Raw genomic sequence first — 25,926 nt, 5'->3', positions numbered from 1 at the left:
ACTGAGTAGGTAGTTAAGGCACCTCAGGACACTTATAAAAACTGCCTAATAAAACCTATGCACACACGTATGAATAGGTACTAATAAATTAAACAATACTAAATCATACATAATTGACACTCGCGACTGCAATGAAGATAAATAAGCATTGGGAAGTGAAGAACAAAGCAGGTTGGCAGCAGGTTACAAGTTAGCATTGAAAGATGAGTCAGTACGATGGTAGCCTGTTTAAGGAGGAGATTACCAGTAATATATGACATTCAAAAGAACGAAACAAGATTTAGTCGGGATAAAAAGTGACGTTATTAATGATTTGCGCTATCAAATAATACGGAGAACTTCTTCACTGAGTGTTTCTGTGCTACGGAGGTTTTAGAACGGACTCAACCGGTAAAAATATTCCGCGAATTAAGATTGGTTAGATATGTATCTTATTGTTGGAAGTTTGCACGCCAAGACGTTTCTTTCAGAATAAGCTAATTTTTCGTGAGACGTAACTAAAAGCCTGCAAATTCCGATTGATAGGACAGTCTGAGAATTTTGTGTGAGATCGAAAACAAACAATGATTAAGTACGAGAGAAGTTCAACTCATAATGCTGCTTGAGTTCAACTCATATTGCTACTTCAGGGAATAAACAACCAAATTTTCAAGCTTTTTCATAAAAACGGTGGAATAATAATATATGATATAAAAAACAATAGGGAACAAAAATTAAAAAATATATTTAACTTTACCCAGACAATATCTTGCAAGACAAGGAGTACCTATACACCTGCTTTCTGATGTCACCGAAAGTACGCGCGAAGCTTTGGTCGAGATCAGTTCACGTGATGACGACAAAAAAGATGTATAGTTTGAGATAGAAAATAAACTCATAAAAGGATTTAAATCACGTGAAATAACAAGAATAAAAAAGGGATGACATATCGAATGAAGGAAATACAGCAAAAGGAATAAAGAATAAAAAAGGGATGACATATCAAACGAAAGAAATACAGCAAAAGGAATAAAGAATAAAAAAGGGATGACATATCAAACGAAGGGAATACAGCAAAAGGAATATAAATAAAGGAATATAAAATAAAACGTCAAATGACAAGGAATATATGGCAAGGAATATGGGGAAGAGCGAGGGTGTGGAGCGAGGGCGACGCTTGGACCAACCTTCCGCCAAAACTACGCCCGAGACGCGGCGCCAGAGACACGGGCAAGTGGGGGAGATGAGAGAGCAGCGTGTGAGTGACAACACTAAGTCCTGCCACAGTATATTGGCTATGCCAGTACTCGTCACGCCAATACTCCGTGCCAATACTTGCCATGCCAATACTTGCTATGCCAATACTCCATGCCAATACTTGCTATGCCAATACTCCATGCCAATAATCGACACGCTAATGAAGAGTAACCTGGGTGCTCCAAAGCGCCATAACTTGACCAAAAATTGGAAAATTGACGAAAAATTCTCCGTAGCGGCCATCGGGCTCGATGATATAAGCCTCGCGCTACGTCAGCAATATAAAAATATTTCATTGACCTATAACTCAGAATTGGTCAAATTAATAGGAAATTATTATTATTGTGATGATTATAAGATAATTGAGCTAGTGAGCAAGGTTTGCTGCGCAAGCGACCACAATTGACGGAGTGGCAGGAGTGGCAGGAGTGGCATAAGTGGCCTAGGTGGCATGAGTGGCAGGAGTGGCATGAGTGGCAGGAGTGGCAGAAGTGGCATGAGTGGCAATATTGGCGTGGCGAGTTCACCATCAGAATGTCGGTAACGTCGAAGCACCACAACAAAACTAGAAGAAAATACTGCAAAAAAATCACTGAGTGCTGTAAATAAAAATAACACTAATCAAGAATAAAATTGACGCTAATCAGACACTAAAGTTAGACTTGACAAAGCACATGCAAACTGGACAAACTTTTGCCAAATAATAATTGAAATTGACATGTACGGTATATTTAACACCTTCATAGTTCTCACGAGATCAAGATAACATTATAAATATTATTACAATAAGGACACAAAAAGCTTATATAGCTTGCACGTCCCGGGAACTGCAAGAGAATACATTAGGTTTTACTTGACATAAGTAACTACAGACTCGATCGTCCTCCATGCCGCGAGCTGCGTAACTTAACGCATTAAAAAAATCCCATTAGTAGCGAGGAGCAAGAAGTCCTCGATAGTTTACTAAAAAATTCTTGAGACTATCACGATTATTCGACTAGAAAAGAAACGGGTTTTCCTGGTAACACAGTTACGTTTATATACTGCGATCTCGAACTCAGCAGACAGTACGAAGACTAGGTCTTAGTTACGCACCTTGGGCCATACTTTCAAAACTCGCTAAGTGAACGTAAGTACTTACGCTCTATTTTCTTGTCTATGATTGGGGGATTTTGCTTGAAAGGCCGACAATGATTGGCTGATGAACTTACGATCTCTTAACTTTTTTTGAAAGTACAGAACCTTATTGCCACGCACATATTGATCGGCATTAGGAACCACGCTGCAGATGAAGCTAGAGGCTAAAGAATTTAATGAGAAATGCGCTCGCGGAATGCTTTTGTGAGATATAACTCGCCGAAAATGAGATTTTACGAAATTTCCTATCTATGTTGTAAATCACGACACAGGTTGTAAATCACGACACAGGTTGTAAATCACAACACAGGTTGTAAATCACGACACAGGTTGTAAATCATAAATCACGACACAGGTTGTTAATCACAACACAGGTTGTAAATCACGACACAGGTTGTTAATCACGACACAGGTTGTAAATCACGACACAGGTTGTAAATCACGAAACAGGTTGTAAATCACGACAGGTTGTAAATCACGACACAGATCGCAAATCACAGCACAGGTTGTTAATCACGACAAAGGTTGTGAATCACGACACAGGATGAAAAAATTTCCCCGCATTCCGTAAGAGATATGAGTGAAATATCTGACGGCGAAATTCAAATCGTAATTCGTCGCGATTGCCGAAGAGATTTTGAACACCAAAAGTTCTGGCAGAAAAGGCGTAGTTTCAAGTGCAGTCTAAAAAAAGTTTCTGCAAGATTGGGGCGTTCGATCAAAATTCTTACTTACTCCGGTTAAGTACGGGAAATCCCTGTAATTGTTGGAAAGTTTTCATACAGCATGACCCTTTGAAAAATACAAATTCTAACGCAGCCAATTTGAAAGAAATTGATTCAGACAGAATCGCAGATGAAGGATTGTGATTTGAAGAGTAAGAAAAATACGTTTTTTCACATCAAATTAGGAAACGGGAGAATGGAATCATCAGTCGGTTGGCCACCACGCGGTAGACTGGCAAACGAGATCGCCAAAGAGTATCGTATCAATGAAACGAAGTTGCGCATTCAACATGAGAATTACAAATTGTCTACAACATTAACCAAATATAAATAATTAGAGACAGAAAGTGCTTTTAGCCTCCAAATCGCCCACAGAGAACAAATGAGAACCTTCGTTCAATGATAAAATAACTTGAACAAGTAGATTGTGCAACGTCCTTCCCTAGTAAAGCAATCGGACAATACAAATACATAAAAATTTATTAAAATAACTGTTGCTATCAATATGCATGAATACGAGGATTTCCTAACAATACACTTATTACCGCATGTTTATCTATCAACCACCAAACTCCATGGAAAAATTGTAGGAATTTTCTGACATTGAACAAAGTAAGATTATTTTTGCATGCACACTTGCAGCTCTAACAAATGACCTTTGAACACATCACACCCTGTAATACAGAACATCTCATGCCTGAAGATGAAAATAATAGAGGAAATATACTCACAAGTATCAAGGTTCTTCTGGAGCTGCCGTGAGACTCGGTTCCTCGCGTCGTTGAACTCGAAGTGGATGCCGACGCGCAGCAGCGTGTTGTTCTCTTCGATGAGGTTAGTGAGCTGCATCTCGATCTTGTTGCCCAGCACTCCTTGTTGCTGAAATGCCATAACGGTTAATACACGATTAGAAAAAACGGTGAAAAAACGGTCCCACTGCCGTTCTAGTGGCCGGTCGTCCCGTGAAAATAAACTGTTTCGCCGTTTTTATCAGATGTTTTACGAATTTCTAGTGTTAAATTAGAATAAAAACGACGACACAGTGTTTCTTTTCACGTGCCGACCGGCCACTGAAATGCCGGTATTACCGTTAACGGTAATTTTTCTAACAGTGTAACATATGCAAAATAACACGCTTTAAAATTGAAATACGATGTTACTAAATTAGGAATAAATGCCTTGCACTTAAATTCATACTGCACAGATTAGAGAAGTGCGTAATTTGAAGCGCTAGTAAATTGATGTCAGAAATAGCGATGGGATGTTGATGCACTGCTTCGACCTATAGAAGATAAAAAAATCATATTCTCAGTTGAGAGAGCGGAGAGCAGGTGCGGTTAAGGAGCGGGGCACTCAGGTGCTGTCACGTGAATGTAATCATCTAACAAGCTCATTAAGCATGTTAAGCCTGATAAACATGTTAAGCCTGGTGAGCATGTTACATAAGTCTGCTTTTATTAGGTACTACTGTCCACACGGCAGCCACGAAGGAGCCAGTTCAGCCCTTGCTGACCTGGTTGGCAAGCCTGACTTCCTCGACTGACCTGGTTGGCAAGCCTGACTTCCTCGACTGACCTGGTTGGCAAGCCTAACTTCCTCGACTGACCTGGTTGGCGAGCCTAACTTCCTCGACTGACCTGGTTGGCGAGCCTAACTTCCTCGACTGACCTGGTTGGCGAGCCTAACTTCCTCGACTGACCTGGTTGGCGAGCCTAACTTCCTCGACTGACCTGGTTGGCGAGCCTAACTTCCTCGACTGACCTGGTTGGCGAGCCTAACTTCCTCGACTGAATGCATTTTGTTGAGGGCCTCCATGACTCGCACCACGCCCGGCGGGGTGATGTTGTTCGTCTCCAAACTGAATACAACAAAATCAGATTATTTGTATGAACATTGAAGACGCATGACAAAGATGAAGGGTTGGTAAAACAGGGAGTCCTAGTGTTCAGAAAAAAACTACTACTCGAAATAATTTATCTTTTCAAACTGTGAAATATATGAATTTGATGCAAAATAATAATATTTCAGGTTTGGAAAAATTTCAGAAACATTTCCAGGCTGAAGTGACAAGGTTGTCGTAAATTCAGAGAATACAAGCTTAATATCTGACAAAATAAAGTTAAGTGAAGTATAATATTCATTTCATATTCAATTGTATACTAATTAAAGTTTAACATCCTTCTCAAACAGCCTTTAGACCACAAAACTGTCTTGAGCTAGCGCAGCCTCTTCTTCTGGACAAGGTCAAAAGTGGTTCGGCCTTCATTAAACTACAAAGTCTTCAATATTATAATACTACCGAGTTCAGCTACAACAATAACAAGGCAAAACAAGGTTTAATATTCAATAATGAGGTAGAATATTAGTGATAAAAGTGCGTGTAGACCACACGACGCACTTGAGGGTGCGGAGTGTGTTGTTCTGTGCGAGAGCAGACGTGAGGGCGTCGAGGTGTCTGTCAGAGAGGCCGGTGTTGGCCATACTCAGCGTCTCCAGGTGACTGTTGCTGCCCAGAGCGCCGAACAGCCTGCCCAGCTGCTCGTCCGTCATTTTCTGCAAACAAAAAATATTGTTAGACTTACAAAATCTTTTAAAGCTTAGCTCAAAACTTGTATTCAATATTGTAGAGTTACAACATCTTTTAAAGCTTACCTCAAAGTCAACTTATATTCAATATTACGTATTAGACTTACAACATCTTTTAAAGCTTAGCTCCTGTTCAACTCGTATTCAATATTGAAGAGTTACAACATCTTTTTAAGCTTAGCTCCAAGTCAACTTGTATTCAATATTGTAGTGTTACAACATCTTTTAAAGCTTAGCTCAAAGTCAACTTGTATTCAATACTGTAAAGTTACAACATCTTTTAAAGATTAGCTCATATTCAACTCAAAGCATCAAACTATTAAAGCATTGATACAAATAAAGATGAAATGTCGCACATCTTGGTTGCATGAAGATATTTTAAAGTAAGCCATTGCAAGATGTGAATTAACAAACTTGGTCCTAATATTACCAGGTATGGAAGTTACTTTCATAATAGGAATGTTTTTAACGCTAGAGTTTGTAAAGAACAGTTACAAATAATGCTAACACACAGCTCACTAATATTGTCGAGGTAGAGTACAATTTCACAATTCTATACACTCACTCTAATATTGTTAAGGTTGAGTTCCTTGAACTTGGCGTCGTCGCTCTTGAGTCTCTTGATGCTCTCCTCAGGATCGGTGTCGTTGGGAGGCTCAGCGGGCAGAGGCTTGAATTTTGTGGCTTTAGTGATGCCGCCCCAGCCCACGCCCACCGGCCGCCCCTTGTTCAGTAGCGACGCGTGGTACTGGTCCTGGTTCATCATTGAGTGGAAGCCCAAGATGGCTGCACACACAACATATTCGTTACTATTTACCCCTGGTCCTGGTTCATCATCGATTGGAAGCCCAAGAAGGGATGAGGTGTGACCACAGATAATGAAGTGTGTGAGGAAGGGATGGGGTATGACCATAGATAATGAAGTATGCAGGTGTAGGAATGAGGTATGCAGGTGGAGGAATGATATGTGACCATAGATAATGAGGTGTGCGGATGAAGTACTGAGGTATTATCATAGATAATGAAGTGAGTAAATAAGGGATGAGGTACGACCATAGATAATAAAATCAAGTATGCAGGTGCAGGAATGAGGTACGACCATAGATAATCAAGTATGCAGGTGCAGGAATGAGGTACGACCATAGATAATCAAGTATGCAGGTGGAGGAATGAGGTACGACCATAGATAATCAAGTATGCAGGTGGAGGAATGAGGTACGACCATAGATAATCAAGTATGCAGGTGGAGGAATGAGGTACGACCATAGATAATCAAGTATGCAGGTGGAGGAATGAGGTACGACCATAGATAATCAAGTATGCAGGTGGAGGAATGAGGTACGACCATAGATAATAAAGTATGCAGGTGGAGGAATGAGGTACGACCATAGATAATCAAGTATGCAGGTGGAGGAATGAGGTACGACCATAGATAATCAAGTATGCAGGTGGAGGAATGAGGTACGACCATAGATAATAAAGTATGCAGGTGGAGGAATGAGGTACGACCATAGATAATAAAGTATGCAGGTGGAGGAATGAGGTACGACCATAGATAATCAAGTATGCAGGTGGAGGAATGAGGTACGACCATAGATAATCAAGTATGCAGGTGGAGGAATGAGGTATGTCCATATATGACATGCACTAGTCACCTGCGAGGTCGACGATCTCATCCTCGGTGGCGATCTCGAGGACGGAGTTGAACTCCTCGTCGAGGTCGACCTCAACCTGGTCGATGGTTGGGTCGTCGGGGTCCTCGCTCACTGGAGGGGGCGGCGGCACCCACTGCAACCACAGCACAATATTATCTCAGCGCACTCACACACTAACTTAACAATAGGCAATAATAATAATAATAGGCAATAACAATTCAGCCTTTAATGCTATTCGTACTAATAATAATAGATAATAATTAATTACCAGCCTTTAATACTATTCGTACGTAATAGCCTTGTCACGTAATTCGTACGTAATAGCCCTTGTAAGGCACCAGCTCGGGCCGGTCAACATTTTTAAAATGTACTACTTTAATCACGCAATTAAAGTTCAGCGTGTTGAAGACAAGTTCAGACCTTCTTGCCTCTGACGGTACCGGGCACGTAAGGCACCAGCTCGGGCCGGTCAGGTTCGTTGATGGCCTGTTCATTGATGTGGTCGATGAGCTGTTTCCTGTCCAGCGGTCCCGTGCTCTCCTTCTCGCACTTGTAGCCGCACCGCTCGCTGGGCGGTACCAGGGAGTCCTGCACCACAGTCACCAATTATTTATTCATTCATTCATTCATTTATTTGTCGCCGAATTTATTCTACTGCACACCAGTACCAACAGGGGGAAATAAAAGTACAGTTGTACCTATATATAATTTGGACTGAAGGAACTGAAAGTGAACTTTATAAATTAACTGATCATATTGAACCGAGCAAGTGACCCAGCTGGATCGATGTTGAATCTATGAATCGTAATGCCTATAATTCCACTCCTGCTGCATTCACAGACTCATAAGCAATGATTCGCCGTCGATGTGTACAAAGTTATTTTAACATATTTTCGGTCTCACTTCCAATGTAATGCGAAAATATTCGGGTCGTATACGTGTGTGTATGTAGCATGATAAACAAATTACTGCCACACGCAAGACAGTCATAAGTTAATGTAGCCCTGTATAGAGAGTCCGGCTAAGTCACAATGAGTCACTAGTGAGGCCTTCATGTTCTTTGCAATGGGTCTTTGATAAGGATATATTGTCGCACGTCAGAGATAATGAGCAAATATAACATTTTCATGCACACTTACAATGTAACATGATCCGTGGCCCTGATGATATGCACGCTGCGGATCATTCTACGTATAATCAAGCTTGGAGCTTCAAAAGCACATTGTCCTAGTAGTAATCACCATCATACATGCTAATCTTATAAGGACACAATTCCACCAAACCTGCACCATGAAGTCTACGGACACTCACGTCAGGGTCCACGTCACCGGCGAGCAGCTCGAGCTCCTCAGGGGAGAGCTGCTCCAGAAGAGCGTCGACGTCCACCTCGTCGTACTCTGTCAGGTCCTTCCCGAACAACTTGCCGGACGTCATCTCCTGCGAATACATTAACACGTGGTAAAACTGCACTTCAACATGTTTATTTCTTGGTCACGTGAAGGAAAAAGTAGACACATTTGATAGGTACTTTCTAAAGAACTTGCCAGAGGTCATCTCCGCAATACATCAAAACATTGTAAAACGGAGCTGAAATGAGCTGTTATAGTCACTTCGATAAAAAAATATACTTTTGATACTTAATTAAGCGATACTCGGACGTAAGATCCTGCTAAATCGTCAACACGTTGTAAAACAGAGCTTCAGTAAGTGGTGATCGGAGTCACTATATAGGAAGCGTTCCATCATATTTTTATGTCACCAAGAAGCCAACCTCATGAAAAGTTACACACACAAATCTAACTAGAGCTTTGAGGTACCACAGGTTCTCATTTCCCGCTCGGAGGAAACATCGCCTGACCTAAACAGCCACATAGTTTGACAAGCCTTTTGTTGAGTGGTAATAAAAACATAGGCTTCGCCGCTATATACACAGCACCTTTCTCAGCGTCCATAAAACCATCACAGTACTACTTAATTCTTTTACTATACTAGCTCCTGTTGTCTTGCACCGGCCAGAAGTAGGACAATATTTACAATAATCTCAACCGATCCATAGACACTTGAGGCCCGAAGGCGTTAAGTGGAGCAACTGAAAGAACTACAGGGTGCGGCGCGGGAACTTACTTATTTGAATTGCGCGCCACGTGGCGGCCATTAGTCCTAGGAAGGTGGCGCCATGCGCAATATGGTGCGCGGGCTATGAAGTTTTTCGTCCACTCAGTTCAGTTGCGACCATGCAGTGGTCGAGAGAGGAGCGCGCGTTCGCAGTCTCTGTGTACTTTTCTAGTGGTACATTACACTACAAGACCATTAGGTCATTCGTGGCGAGAAGTAAGACCTTTACACATTACACTACAGGACCTTTATGACATTCGTGGCGAGAAGTAAGACCTTTAAACATTACACTACAAGACCTTTATGACATTCGTGGTGAGAAGTAAGACCTTTACACATTACACTACAAGACCATTAGGACATTCGTGGCGAGAAGTAAGTGCGTTAAAGCTGTTATAATTGGCGGCATTAAAGCAGTCGCTTTAAGTCGCCATGGGCCTATTTCTTCAACGCCGACACTTCTATTCTATTCTATATCTCAGCAGCTCAGGACGGAACGGAAGCAAGTGCAAGCAAGCCTCCTGTAGGCGCCAAGACGATGAGGTCAGCGACCGCACATCAGCAATGCAGGGCCGCTGCACTAACTGCTACAGCAGCAACTCCACCCCAGCCGCGCCCATGAAACCATCCGTCTAGTCTCTCGTCTTGATATTCTCGTCTTGATATTCTCGTCTTGATATTCTCGTCTTGATATTCTCGTCTTGATATTCTCGTCTTGATATTCTTGTCTTGATATTCTCGTCTTATAAGCAAAGTATCATGAATAATATTCAATTTTATTCACAATGCTAGCAGGCCCAAACCCTAGGATGCAATTTTACTGTCCATGCAAAAATCTTAATTCTAGCAGAAATTAAAATCAACACTTTCCTTACAGGGTTGCAAAGTTATGACGTTAATTCTTGATCCTATGTATATCAAGTATGTTGCACGGATCAATAACCCTTGAGGGGACAGTTATCACGAATCCATTTATCTCAAATTGTGCTAATGGTGATAAAACTAATGCATTTGAATAGAAGAAAAACCTAGAGAAATCATATTTTATATCAAATATATAACTCCCATTTATTTCCATTGTGAAATATGGAATAACTATTCGTCTAAATTTTAAAATACCAATTTGATAATCGAATTCCAATTTTCGATCTAATCCATTCCTCCCAGTTTGGCAATACCTCACTATTCTCCCACCAAGAATAAAGTTTCAGGTCCAGCGGAAATATTCCGGCACAATAGGTATCCTAAAAATAGGCGCCCTACAAGCCCTTATATGAAGTCACCGTGTCAGGCTTGCAGCACGCAAACTTCAACAAATAAATGCAATACTAGAAGCACCCTATGTAGCCCTGGGGGAGAGAGTTAAGCCCAGTGTTGTGAAACGTTGCAGTGAAATGACACTACCGTAAACTTGGCAATAAAATCTGTTTGATACTTGATAAAATCTGTTTGAAATCTGATAAAGTAATTATAAAACGCGACCAATCCGATTGTAAAAATTTGGGAAAATCAAAGCAATTTTCAATTAGACCTATAGAATCACGCAAACGTGGTAATGAGAAAAAAAATTTTAGGCAACAATGAATATAGTTAACATATTGGGACGACAACTTAATACAGGCATGATATTTCAAAAGCTGAACGCCAATTTACAAATGTTACTGTAATTGTTGCAACATTCATCCTAACCTCGAACCTCATTTCATCAAACTCAATAATTAATGAAGTAGCGCGCTGAAAATATTTATGATGTATGTCGTATGAAAATAGACTTGATCAAATCGTAGTGACGTTTCTAGCCTTCGCGATACACGTGTTAAGTGATGCTTGAAGTACAGCCTGAAGCGTGTGAGCGCAGCTTGTGCAACAGTATAAGCGATCACAAAACAACGAAACTAAGGTAACTCTTAGCTTTATGTATCACTAAAAGCGTCTTGAACAAGCTTCAAACACGGCAACGCGTAAATAATCAAACTTACAAGCTTAGAACAACAATCGTGAACACGAAACGTTGGCAACAAACGGTATCACGTGCATTTGGTTGACCGGAGACGCGTCCCTCTTAGACACCAAAGGGCGTGGCGCGTCGCCATGGCAACGCGACGGGACAATTTAGCCTGGTTTGACGGCTCGATTCCATGCTACGAGCGTGCCACGAGTGACATTGTTGCGTGAGTGAAGGATGGAATCCACCTGTGTTGTGAAGGATCGATGGATGGAATCCTCCTGTGTTGTCAAGGACCGATGGATGGATGGAATCCACCTGTGTTGTCAGGGCATGATGGATGGAATCCACCTGTGCTATCAAGGTATGATGGATGAAATCCACCTGTGCTATCAAGGACCAATGGATTTCAGTCCACTTGAGGTTTCAAGGACCGTAGGATGGAATCCATTTGTGTTTTCAAGGGCCGATGGATGCAAGTCCAGCTGTGGTTTCATGTTGCGGGATCGCATCCGAGAACATTTCCGCATGCCAGTTCGGTGAGCCGAGCAAGCCGCGAGTCGTGGCCAGGGGCCATACTTTCAAAACTCGCTAAGTGAACGTAAGTACTTAAGCTCTATTTTCTTGTCTATGATTGGTGGATTTGGCTTGAAAGGCCGTCAATGGTTGGCTGATGAACTTACGGTCTCTTCACTTTTTTCGAAATTATGGGCCCAGGCCGCTCGCATTGAACGCAGCACACCTTATTTCGCGCTGTTATTATACGTTTCATAAGAGCTCATAGCTCAGAAAGTTTCTAGGTTCTACAAGAACTAGCCACGAGCTTTCCCAAACCTTTTGTTGAAGGATAGGGAACAAATAATTAATTAATCGAGTGCAGGCAGAAATGAAACGCTACAATTGATCAAAATAAATGTGCTAATATACTTCATTTTCTATTTACTTTTTTCTATTAAACGTCTGTATCTGTATTTTCATAGAATTTATTAAACGTTAAAAAATTAATTTTAATTAAAAAAAATTAAAAGCAATCATCAATCCAGAACCATAGTTGAGTACCTATGCGAGATAATCATGATAGCTCGCTACTACTTTAATGCTTACAAATAGTACGAGCAAATGAAGCGAGTGTCCGTGGAAAATCAGCATCGATGGCAGGAAAGCAACCTTCGGACTTGATATTGCGATACAAAACTTCCTACAATTCACAAATTGACATTATACTATATAATGGCAAAGCATCCGAGAGAATTGTTGCGGTGAAGCACTGCATTGTAATGAGAGTACAATAGACATACGTAACATTTTCATTGAAGTGGTTAACATAAGAAGAAATTATATCTGGTGTTTACGTTCAGTTTTTTATACCTGGTCGCGATAGACTTACAAAAACAAAATTGTAACCATCAATTGTTTTATATTAGGTACCTATAGTTAAAAACGAAGAACGATATTACGCGCAGAAGAAATTCCTCGTAGAGCTGGAAGCCAACAAAATTCCTTAATGTATTGGATTTTTACAGGAGTATTTTTCCAATTTTAATGAATAATTTCGTTTTCAGTCACAGAAATTTGTTTCGAGAGCATAAAAAGAAGCACAGGAAACGTGCCCTGGTGGTGGCGACACGATGTACGCGTTGATTTATTGAACACGCGCGGCGTGGGCGAGGAGATCGCGTGTGATCGAGGTCGGAGTCAACCATGCGCGGAGCAGTTTTACCACACAAATATCGTGGCGGTAAATTAGAATGCCGGTTTAAATTAGCAAATATTAGCGAAAATAATATTATAGGGCCAATATTTCTGCTAACAACAGAAAAGTAAGAAAAACTCTCGGAATAAGTTACAGAGCCAGGTTCTAAACTTGTCACTATACGGTATTTCAGAGTACGATAAATGAGTGATGAACCACCGATATATATAATGAAGTAAGACCAATAAAAATATCGACTACGGTATTTTAATTACTCGGGAACCACAATGGCGATGGCAGGCAAATAAAAATCGCCTCGTGTGATTTAGAGGTGTGTCAACCAACGGGAACACCAAAGGAAAATAAACAATAGCCCAAAAAATAAGATTTATACGTACGTTCCTGTATGATTTCAAGAAGCAAAGTACATGTTAATTATAAAATTTGTCGGACACAGAATACCTCAAAAACCCATGCCTAAAAATAATTACATATGAACATCTAAGAAAACTACATCAACATTAGAGAAAACCAAACATCTTTTCGATAAATTTCTGGAATAAAATTGTAAATGATTCTTGGCACTAGAGATCCCATCATTATCATTCGAGGATTGGGAAAATAATGTTTTATAAACACCGTGTTCAAAAAAATACAGAAAATTTCTAGTTGCGTACCATTATCATTCGAGGATTGGGATTATAATGTTTTATAAACACCGTGCTAAAAAAAATCCATAAAATTTCTAGTTCTAGTTGCGCACAGCAGGATGGCCAACACGGGCCACGTGTTTCACGCGCGGTAACTCGAGCGTAGAAACGGCATGGCAGCACCAGGAAGACGAGGTAGAATAGGAATGAGGAACAGAGGGTGTAACAGGTGTGACATCACGCTGCTAGGAGGAAGTGGTAGCGCGGACACGCTTCACTCTACTGCACACCGAGGACACGCTTCACTCTACTGCACACCGAGGACACGCTTCACTCTACTGCACACCGAGGACACGCTTCACTCTACTGCCCGCCGAGGACACGCTATAAAGAGGTCAATGTTAAATTACGTCATTTGTCTCGCATCATCTAAAAGGAAATATATTATTTATTTATTCTAATTCTATTTTATTGTTCCTTACACTAATAATTTCAAGTAAGATAGTTTCATATCACTCAAGTTTCACTAAAGCAGCACATATAACTATGCTGGAATACAAGGTCCTCGACGTGTAGGAAACGTCACGGCAGAGAAGCAGATGCAATTCGATGGAATCCGCAGCATCAAACACAACAACTTTCCAGCAGGAATATTAGATGCCAAATCCAACAATTTGTATACCGGTAGCATAGAAGATTCATTAATGAAGCTAGGTTTAGTATTTCTTATCTGTACGATATGACATTATACGTTTCTACAACGAATTCTGCTCAATTCTTCTAGCTCCCAAGTTACCGCCATCTACATGCTAGGGAAATTATGATAAAACGGTGGCCAATGTATGATACCAGAGGGGCTGTATCTTACAGGCATCCTCGCTATAATTTTAAACATGCGTCATACTTTCGTTTTAGATTAAACGAAGCTAAATAATAGCAAAGCCAGAGAAGATTTTTGTAGAAGTCTTTGTTTGCGGAGCTTCATCGTATAAATTTTATTTGTTTTAGTAGCTAATCGGAACCCAAGAAGTGTCCCTTAAACGCCATTAAAGTGACAGCAAAACAGCGAATGACACTAGCGGCAGTTGCAATTACGTCTAGCCTCATGCACTCATCGTTGGATCTCCACAGCCATTAGAAACGATATTTGAAAGCTATAAGGCAAAAACTCCACAATTATCTGCCAAAGGCGACGTCCTGAACACAGAAGAAAGAGAAGGTGAAAAGCTGCTGATGCGCTGCCTGCCAAGCTGCCCAACTAATCCCAAGGTCATCGAGCAAATTTAACTCATTCACGAGTGCCCGCTCAAGTATTTCTACTCATCTTTTAAATCGAGGACTGCGTTAGGTAGGTAACATCTAATAGTGTAAGGGAGAGAAATGTCAACATAATGCAACCCAATCAAAGTCAAGGCGAAGGTTTAGTAAATAGCGTTAAAATTTAACTCATTCACGAGTGCCCGCTCAAGTATTTCTACTCATCTTTCAAATCGAGGACTGCGTTCGGTAAGTAACATCTAATAGGGTGTAAGGGAGAGAAATCTCAACAAAATGCAACCCAATCAAAGTCAAGGCGAAGGTTTAGTAAATAGCGTTTAGGTCGGTGGATGAAACGAGCCAACATTAAAAGTCAAGGCAACAGTTTTGTAAACAAACGATGGGTATGGATTACAGCTGTCACGTGTTGTGAGTTCGGTAAAATTTAAGCAGGGACATTAAAGTTTGTGGCTTGTCCACGTTTTCTGATAACTGGGCTTACATGAGGGATTCTCGCGCCGCGACAGAACTGAACAGAATACGATGAAAGCCTTTAGTATGAGCGAATACTACACGCTTTCCATTATCACTAAAAATTAAAATTTTAATGCGAACATTAGTGCATTTGCATAGGAAATATACTTCTACATGATAGAATATAGATTAACACACAAAATATTGAATATTGTGAAAATTCAATTTTGAAAAATTTGAATATTGTAGTGCATCCACCAGCTGAGCAATTCGATAAAATTGCATTTTATATAAATACACGAATAAGGTAAATAAAATGCAAAATTATCATCGTGATAAAAGATGCATAACGTGAGGCTACGGGTACAGAGGTCATGGACTCTTGCTCAAGCGTCTTGCCGCACAGCTCAATGCGGTGCGGAACTTTCACAAGATTTCTTGTCCCGAAATTTTATAACTTTAAAAATATGGTATAGGTTTAGAGATACAATAACAAATTCCCCTAAGTTCAATAACCAGCTAGACGACAATGAATTAGGTTGAACGAACACTTTAGGTTGAACCGCTGATCAAAGTTCGAGTTGGTTGTAGCAAAAATAACAGAATTGTCCGACATTCATTCATACTCTCAAGTTTAGGTTTTGTTTCTTGACAGTTTGATCGCAGAATTTAATAGCATCGAGGTGGTATAGCCCTTATTGGATTACATAGATATAATTATACCTAAACTCGGTACGTTTATAACTTATTAAAATTTAAAATTATGACAGTTTGATTAGATACAAGTTTCGAAGCTTGCAGCGGAACGATGACTTGTAAGACGCTTTAATAAAGCCTGCCGCGTCACAGGAGAAAGCTCGAGACAACGCAAGCTGCGGTCGTCAAAGAAATTCCGTGGTGAGATCTTACCGAGACGAGGTGATGAATAAATTCCGTGGTGAGATCTTACCGAGACGAGGTGATGAATAAATTCCGTGGTGAGATCTTACTGAGACGAGGTGATGGATAAATTCCGTGGTGAGATCTTNCTATCTAATTGCAGAAATCTTGTGCTGTCTCTTATACACATCTAGATGTGTATAAGAGACAGGATCTGAGATGAGGTGATGAATAAATTCTGTGGTGAGATCTTAGTGAGATGAGGTGATGAATAAATTCTGTGGTGAGATCTGAGATGAGGTGATGAATAAATTCCGTGGTGAGATCTTACCGAGATAAGGTAATGAATATATTCTGCGGTGAGATCTTAGTGAGACGGAGTAATGAATAAAACAATAAGGCAGGAGCCAAACAGTAATCCAGTTCGGAAGTAAACAATAAATTAAAATTAATTACAGACAGGGCTCTTGCATCATGAAAAACAGACACGCTTCCTAAGAAACGCTTCGAAATTCCTGGGCATCGGTTTGGGTATGCGAGTTTCACTATTGAGTTGAGACAGGGCAGCTTTGACACATTAATCAACACGCGTTATTATTAACGTATTTAACACGCAATATTACCAACGGAAGAAAAATTATGAAAAATGCTCTCGAAAGACCTCGTTTTGTTAAAATGTTGCATACAAAACGTATTATGGGTAATTTATTTTAATTAAACTTGTTTATTCAAGAGGTTTATGAATTCAACTTTCTGTCTAGTTTTTTACTTGTTCAATCGGGAAATTGTTCCTATATGCTTACCTATAATTTAAGGTAGATTATAATTGTAGAGAATAAATCTGATCAACGTACTGCCAAAGAACGCATGAGTGGCCACACAACTTACGCCGCTAAACTCTAATAGACTCGATTTTTATGTTATAAATGCATATAGTTTCTACCAACATCTACTATACTTTGCTGTTCTATTTAGTGTTCCAAGAACAGGATATAATCTAATCAGCATCGTATTGTTTCGTAGAAAAGCGGTGAATTTATTGTAATGTTATAATAAATTAGAGTAGTAGGTAGTAGTTGAATTTCGTGTACGTAGTGCTTTAGCCAATTACTGTCTAATTAAATACAGTTAACATTGCGTCTCAAATATTAAAAAATCGAATTCTATGAAACTAGCAATATAACAAATAAAAAACAATCAAATACGGGATAGAATCAAACAGAAAATATATGATGAAAATCATATCGTACTGGTACTGGAAGAAAAATGACCATATCGTACTGGAAGAAAAATGACGCACGCCCAGTTTACCAAGCACTTTCATAATATCAATAGAAGGGTGAAATTTCATGTTCAAGGATGCATGACTAATTTATTAAGTGTTGCTTGCAGACGAGCGAGATGTGCAAACAAGAGAGTCTTGTCAGGCAAGGCAGAGGGCACTCGTGATGTCATCACTCCAACTGCCTGTAATGCCCATAATGACATGCAAGAGTCGAGGCAGTGGGCACTCGTGATGTCATCACACCAACTGCCTGTAATGCCCATAATGGCATGCAAGAGTCGCGGCAGTAGAGGCAGTGTGCACTCGTGATGTCATCACACCAACTGCCTGTAATGCCCATGATAATATGCAATACCGTAGTCTTGGCAGTCGAGGCAGAGGGTAGAAACATTCAGGAGGTATTTTTCAGTGCATTTTTCAATCTCAATATTATCAGCATGATCCGTCAACCTCCAATTATGTAATGGGTTTCATTCTATGCAGAGCCAAATTTCATCAGGCTTAACATTCAAGCACTTTTATTGCTTTCACAATAGCTTATTAGTAGTTGTTAAGTTGTTAAGTGACTGACTGATACATTTCAGTCAAAATATGAACATATCAACTTGTATTGCTATTGAAGAAAAGTGACCAAACAAAACTCCTTGATTGTTCTACAGAGTTATGGAAGCAAGAACTTCACCGCTATGTTCACTGCATTACATGTAAGCTACATACATTATTCAAATTTCTATAGTTATTTCTCAAGTATAATACCTACTGACAATAACAACCAAGTTAATTTTCTATTGATAGGTTGATAGCTTGCAGACATTATGAGTTCATATTTATTTTCATAACAGTTTCATGCTCGTGTAAAAAGAGATTAATAGGAAAATGTGGTCAGCAAGATGTTGAGTGTACATGTAAGCTTTTATATATGATGTATTGCAATAGAATGGCCAGTAAATAATGGTAAAGAAGGTTTGGAAGCCAGTTGCAAAAATGTTAATACTATGGATAGGTTTTCAATCCTGTAGTGTATATACGCAGTTATGTATTCTAAATGATGGACCCAAGTTAATAAATTAGTAATTAATTATAAATTCAAGATGAATAATTTATGCTCCAATGGAAAAAGAAAGATTTCAATTTTTTAACCTATTTAAAAGTGGAATTGGGCTGCCTATCAGCATCTTGATGTCCAAAACTTTTTTAATCAGTCACTTCCTAAGCATTGGGTTGGATGCGCAGGAAATGAAGATCAGGCTCTACACTTCTGGCCACCAAAATCACCTGATCTCATCCCATATGACTATTTCTTATGGGAATATTTTAAAGAAGCTGTTGATGTCACACCTCTACCAGCAACTCTGTTTATGTCCCGCCTCTACCGGCAACTCTGGTTGATCTAAAGAACCGTATCATTGCTACGGTGCACTCAGTAACAGAAGATGTGCTTTCTTGTGTGTGGGACGAGTAAGCTAGGTACTGTTCGGATCTTTGCCCTGCAGCACAAGGAAGACATACCTACTGAACATTTTTATTAATCTTAGAATCTTCTTTCCATTAGTGTATTAATTTTTATTATTTAGAATTTATTATTAAAAACAAATTCATTTAATTAGTTCCATCATTTGAATAAACTGGTTTTCCTAATACCTTGAATACCCTATGAAGCCACAATGTACCTACATTCAGCACTACTTGCAAAATGTGTACATTGTACCAGTTAATTTTCCTCAAAAGCAAATGTTGACCAAGATTGAGTTATTCAATCTTCACATAGATCCTGACCGTAATGTAACTGTAAGAAGCCATGTTTAAATTGATGTGGATAGCAGTAGGAGATAAAAAACAACAATCTATATTTTGCAGTGGCTGCAAAAAAAAGCACAACAGAGACACAGAACATGCTGATATGTTGTTTGAACTATCAAGAGGCATGGCAGTTGCAAATTGCACTATCCCACAGATGAGATTTATGATTAATATGCCCATTAGAGAATGATTGATACTACAACTAATTACTACATTTCTGTAGAATGAATACCAATCAATAAATCAGCCAATACAGTGGTAGGTACCATTCAATATAACATCAATTTCTAGATTACATATAGAATCTCTAAAAATTTGTTGCTCCCAATTCATTTCTCAGTTGAATTCAAAAACTTATGGTAAAATTTTGCCAGTAAATCAATGATAAAACCTGATATAAACTTGGCTATTCATTTGATATGCAAGTGAAGTATGAATAACAGGATTTCTGGCAGAGCTAAAGAAACCCTCTTTACAAGAGTTCTATTGTGCAGCCTCTTGTTGTGGTAGTGATGGCTAGAATATTAAACTATTTTTAACACGTGGCAATAGGCTAGATAATGCACTTATATTCTATGCATGCTACAAGGCATCTACTATCCAATCTGGGACTTCAGGTTTCCTGCCATTTTTGGAGACACAAGATTTCTGCAATTAAATTCTCACCTATCTATCTAATTGTTGCAAAAAAGTACACAATGTGCATGATGATGATTCCAAATTGAAAAAAGACCTCAGCATGCAGCATATTTCACCCATTCTTAAGGGCCTTGACAGACTTTGATAAATTTGACAACGACAAAAATAAAAGATTGAAAATTTTCCACATAACATAACATAGTGATGTCAGAGCTGAAGAGTAGGCCTGATGTGGCCTGTTGCCAATTCATGTACTTTTCATGACTTATTCACAGAAGATATAAAATCATGTCCTTTGACCAGATCTTTTCAAGACTGATGATAGTTTGAAATAGCTTCTAGTCTTCCACTTGATATACTGAAAAAATAAATTAAAAATCCTGGAGCTTCAGAGTAACATATTTTTTGAAAACTTTTGAATCTTTCATCTTAATTCTGCAATTTTGTAAAAATGCACTGGAGTTAATTCATATAGTAAGACTGACTGTGCTTGAGAATCTCAAGGCTCTGAAAATTGTAAAAAAAATCTCTAGTTCAAAGTAGCGGTGTCTTTGTAAGTAATTATAATTATAATAGTGCCATTATATACAAAATTTTAAATCTTGTCAGCCAATTTAGAATGCCCTATTTGGCACTTGGCAGAAGTTTCCTAAAATAGCAGGTGAAATGATCAATTCACTGGATATTTTTGACAATTGCTGCAAAAGCAGGTAGTTTTTCTCATTTTTTACTGAACCTAAGTTGGAAAAATACCACTGAAATTAGTATAATTTATCACTTAGGATTGTGACTTGTCAGAACCTACTAGCCTACCTACACCTAAAGGGCAAAGGCTGAAGCAGGGCTGGAAAAGTCTAATTTTTCCTGAAATATCGCGGCTGAGCAGCTCTAATGTCATAATTTATTGTTTGATTAAAAAAATTGCCGCTTGCACTTTGCAAACATGTTGTTCCATGAAATTTTCAACTTTCACCATCCTCAGTAGCCTATATTCAGAGGTGGGCAGTAGCGCGCTACATGTAGCGGCCGCTACATTTTCAGTAGCGGTAGCGGTAGCGGCTCTACATTTAAGGCAATGTAGCGGTAGCGGTAGCGCCCGCTACATATTTAAGTAGCGATATTGTAATAAGTTCGTGGCTTGTAAATAGTTCATCATTACTCAGCGTAAATGGCTTTTCATTAAAAATTACCCGGCGACGCATCTTTAAAATGGCCGGCGACGCTTTGGGCTTAAAAATCCATATATTGCTGACGCTGCATCCACCCTCTGCATAGTGGGGCTGTACCTATCATCACTTGTTCAGTTGCTGCTTGAGCAAAGACAAATGTTAGTGACTGTTTTTAGGATAAAATTAGATATGTGGGGTAACATGTGCATGGGACTTTATAAATAATGAGTGCGCGACTGCGCGCAGCGCAGCTCATAAATGGCTTTTCACGGCCAAGATATGAAATTCATGGCTCAAAGAAATGGAATCACGGCTAGCTAGCAAACCCATAAACTACGGCTCAAAAAATTCAGACGTAGATTATTCCATGCCTCCTCCTAGGATAGTTATAGTAGTAGGTTAGGTCCGTTAGGATTTTGGGCTACCTACAAGGCTACAATAAATAGCAATAGACTTGAATAGTTTGATATGATAAAAATTCAACCATTGGTTAGCTATTATAGGCTATCAATATATGTGCAAAAATTCTACAAAAAAACTCCATCTTACTGAATAGAGTAATAGAAAGCTCAAAAAGAGAACAATAAATTAATAACAGCAATATCGCATAAATCTCAAAATTATTGGCTCGGAGCGTCGGGCAAGAGGCTCCACTTTTGAATGATATTGATTGATGAAGAACTAAAATCGGCCTCTGCCCCACTTTACAAGGGTAGAAGCTCAGCTTCAATGAATTGCTAAGAATAAAATAAATGTGACACAAAACTTACGTATTTAAACAGAGCAATAAGAGTCAAGCAGAAAACAACCACGCCTAGTCCTCAAAGCAAAGTACAGGACAGAAGTGATTACCACCTCACTCGATACTTCGTTCTTGCACACTGACGTAATGATTGTCTGCATTAGCGGAAAACGCATTGCTATAAAACTCGGATTGTCTGAACATGAAAGTTCAATTTTGTCACTATCAAAAATGAAAGGTTCAACAATGCATCGCACCTGTATAAGCCTGTTTATAATATACGCATTGCTCTCTGAGCAATATTGATTGTGAAACCTTTGAACGGGGCGTATAAGCTACTAAGTAGATATCACATAGTGATCTTCTCAGGACGCCATTTTCCTTAAAACTATAATTACTTGTCAAAATTACTCGTTTGATATAACATTTGGTGTGCAAGACTACTATGATTTAGCTAGAGACTCTAATGTCATTTACTATATAAAATCGCAATCGAGTACCACGGCTCGTAGATGAGTAGGTAAATTACGAAATTGCACCTGTAGCTAATACAACATCCAAAAAATTATGTATATTGCAATGATGCGCTAAATGAGAGACAATATGTTACGGGCTATAAAAACATGAATATTTACTGACATTGCCTGCGTAAGTGATGCGGTTCCCGAACATGCTGCCGCGCCTCTCAGCGGTCGCTGAGCTGCGACGTCGGCCTGAGGCGTAGCTGCTCTCTTCCGCTGCCTCCTCTGATTCCATGATTAATTATTGTTTCAGTTTAATTTTACTTTAGCTTGAGTTAAATATTGCCTTATTTAAATAATTTTTCCAAGTTTATGTCGTGACGATCTTGCCAGTTAAGAAATGTCCTCTTTCAACAGCGTTCTCCCTAGAATATTAAAGTTCCTTATTCAAGATATTATACTTGAAAATTACGTAGGCTACCTGCCAAACACATCAAAATATCTCAATGGTGAATGAATTTTAAAATATTTGTTGATTTGACTGCTCCATATAGCGATTTATTGCCTGAGTTCTTATTAATTACTGATAAATTATTAAGTTATTTATTGTCTGAGTTCAGCTAAGAAAACACAATACCCACTGCTCTAGGAACTATAAGCTCGTTTGAATCCCGATGATTCAATTTCTTAAAACATAACTCAAAAGAAGAAATATTTCTATTCCATGGTGCAGCTGTTAAGCTAGTCTAATGTAATTCCATCGAGCTAAGGACAAGTGAAATAGATTCAAAAAGTAGTATCAACACCTGTTATTTTTTCCGAATGTTTTGTTCATCAAAACTGGCCTATACGCATTTAAATTTTAGCTAAAATATACTTTCTGCTATTATTTAATGTCTAGTTAATTTTCTTATGGGTTTTTGCAAATTACTTAATGGAAGTTACAGTTACACAAGCGAATATTTCCATGCAATTAACCCAAATCTACAGCGCCATTTCATATAACGCACGCGCATTTATTTATTGCATTTATTAGGCATTTATTTATTATATAATATATATATATTCATTCCACTCAAGAACTCTTCATTCGTGAATTTCATTTTAGTTAAAAAGTTAGCAGAAACATAAAACGTAATACTTATTAAATACGTTATAAAATTCGTACTGTTGATGTAACAATACATGGTTGAACTAATATATAGTTCAAACATGTAACAATAGCCGGAAACAATTGGTAGCACGGTTCTGATGCGATATCAAAGCGTGTGTAGCAGGAATTTGTTGTGTTTGTTTTGTAGTTCAGCACAAAAGTTTTTAGTAACAATCACATGGATTATTTGAAGAATATATTGTTTCGATGCCCCACAGTACTTTCAACACAGGACAACGTTATGCGTGCTGATGCACCGGACACAAAGATCACACTGGGCGATGGAGACCCGAGAAGCCCCGTGTTTATTTTCAAGCTCAATTCTATGGAGGTATCAGTGGCACTTCACCTGTCAATCTCACCAGCAGGCTGCCGGTGCGGGCACCAAATCTGCATGAACATATTTCTCCTGTTCTTCTTCATCAACAAAGTTTATAGGAATATTTTATTCGTTAATTTCTCTGTAAGCATGACCACAGACTCATTGTGCTCGAATTGACAGGATTTTTGCTTCATAAAAGAAATTCGTCCAATAGAAAGTTAGCAGAAAAAACACTGCTTGAACACGCAGCGTCCGGCGGGGAGGCCCAGCGATATGGCTGCCGCCACCGAGCCAAGCAAGGCGCGAGTTCTCTGCTATATTATAAATAAAATATAACTCAGTACTCACTGAAGTGAATGACAGAGAGCGCATTTTCTCGTCGACGAACACTTGAGGTCACGGACGGACGGACAGACAGACAGACGGACATGGCGAGCACAATAGTGCATTTTTTCCATAAATGAGAAAATGCTCTAAAAATGAGAGTTGGACACGGCCAGTTACCCCCCGAGGAGTGACCAGCCTTTTACAATGATAAGTTTAACTAAGCTCCTGCAGGCTACTCTGCTGTTATAGAAACTTTTACTCAGTATACCGCAGTATATTTTACTCAGTATAAATATTTTTGCAGATACGTAGCATCTTCCCCGGATGATATATCGGGGTATAAAAAGCGATCGTACCAAGCGATGATCCACTGTTTAGAAAAAATATGTGCCAAACTTGACATGTGGAATAACTATACACAAGGCAGCGCTTAGCAGACCAATGAGTGCTTTGTCAGCAAAATGAAAATAATGGGCATTACCTATAAAAAGCTGCGCATTTATACATTCTTAAACTTGCATTGAATCTAGGTTTATTTACAACTATCTCAAATATCGCTATTTCTAATATTCATGATCAATTTGTTTGAAAAATTCAAATATCAGGGCGATTAATATTTATCGTAGAAATAATTTCAAATTTAACATTTGGTTTTCCTTTGTTTTTGGGCTATGCAGGAGCATATGTTCAGTCTTGAAATGCCTAGCAAATTACGGACCAGGCAATAAGTCCAGCAGCTATCTCAATCAATCGTCAGTTATGGAAAGATTGGGTTCCAAAGGCCGGATCCCTTGTGAATCAAGTCACGAAAAGTACAAGAATCGGCAGCAGGCTATGGGCCTATTTCTTCAGTGCCGACAATTTTATTTTATTCTATACCTTAATGCAAAAAACATCCAAAACTTTATTGCTAATATTTATTCTTCAAGAAATACTAATTTAGCTATCAATAACATTGAAAATAAACAAATTGCAGTTGTTGACGAAACCAATTAATGCTGTTTAATCTAATAACGAGATGAGCATTATTTTAAATGGCCCAGCTAGTCACGGGCGACTCTTTCAAGTTCTTTCTCAAGCTTCACCGCGGCTTGCTACTGATGATAATTTAAACTATCCCAAGTAAAGATGTCTTTTTAATAATATTCTATACATTTTCCTACTCTGTATTACAAGTGTTATTTAAACTTTAAAATTCAATCGCCATATATGGCGTTTTGAATTTAACGTCGCATCAACCACACTCTGAATGCATTAATTTCGAAACACGGCAATTTGGAATTCATATAATAACAAATAATGGTCGCCGTGTACAGGTCTTTGTATTTAATTACGTGTATTAATGCCACGTATAACGTGAAGTTCTCTCACGTTATCATCACGTCAGCTCAGTTCTTCACTCCCCTCGCCCTGTACAGGTCATTGTATTTAATTACGTGTATTAATGCCATGTATAACGTGAAGTTCTCTCATGTTATCATCACGTCAGCTCAGTTCTTCACTCCCCTCGCCCTGTACAGGTCATTGTATTTAATTACGTGTATTAATGCCACGTATAACGTGAAGTTCTCTCATGTTATCATCACGTCAGCTCATTTCTTCACTCCCCTCGCCCTGGCTCGGCTCCAAGAACGTCAGGCGCATCACATCAAGTCGTGGCTGAGACGTGACGCTAT

The 25,926-nt window shown here is 39.1% G+C and overlaps 1 protein-coding gene across 8 annotated transcripts in view; it reads right to left on the bottom strand.

Moving 5' to 3' along the window:
* The window catches only part of LOC108672494 (tropomodulin), a 53,408-nt gene that overhangs the window by 11,120 nt on the left and 16,362 nt on the right, over window positions 1-25,926 (bottom strand). For 2 of the 8 annotated variants that reach the window (XM_018160165.2, XM_018160163.2), the window contains exons 2-9: window positions 8,651-8,776; window positions 7,760-7,927; window positions 7,340-7,472; window positions 6,250-6,470; window positions 5,497-5,651; window positions 4,860-4,956; window positions 3,830-3,977; window positions 1,167-1,178 (exon numbers count right to left, since the gene is read on the bottom strand). In XM_018160165.2, the coding sequence (XP_018015654.1) occupies window positions 1,167-1,178; window positions 3,830-3,977; window positions 4,860-4,956; window positions 5,497-5,651; window positions 6,250-6,470; window positions 7,340-7,472; window positions 7,760-7,927; window positions 8,651-8,776 (1,060 nt within the window). Of the gene's footprint in view, window positions 1-1,166; window positions 1,179-3,829; window positions 3,978-4,859; window positions 4,957-5,496; window positions 5,652-6,249; window positions 6,471-7,339; window positions 7,473-7,759; window positions 7,928-8,650; window positions 8,777-22,015; window positions 22,118-22,626; window positions 22,929-25,926 lie in introns of those variants that run through there. The other 6 variants (XM_018160161.2, XM_018160169.2, XM_018160162.2 and 3 more) reach the window with 6 other exon arrangements.

Source organism: Hyalella azteca, unplaced genomic scaffold (assembly GCF_000764305.2).
Source record: "Hyalella azteca isolate HAZT.00-mixed unplaced genomic scaffold, Hazt_2.0.2 contig13457, whole genome shotgun sequence".
NCBI lineage: Eukaryota > Metazoa > Arthropoda > Malacostraca > Amphipoda > Hyalellidae > Hyalella > Hyalella azteca.
This window is presented reverse-complemented; position numbering and strand designations above follow the sequence as displayed.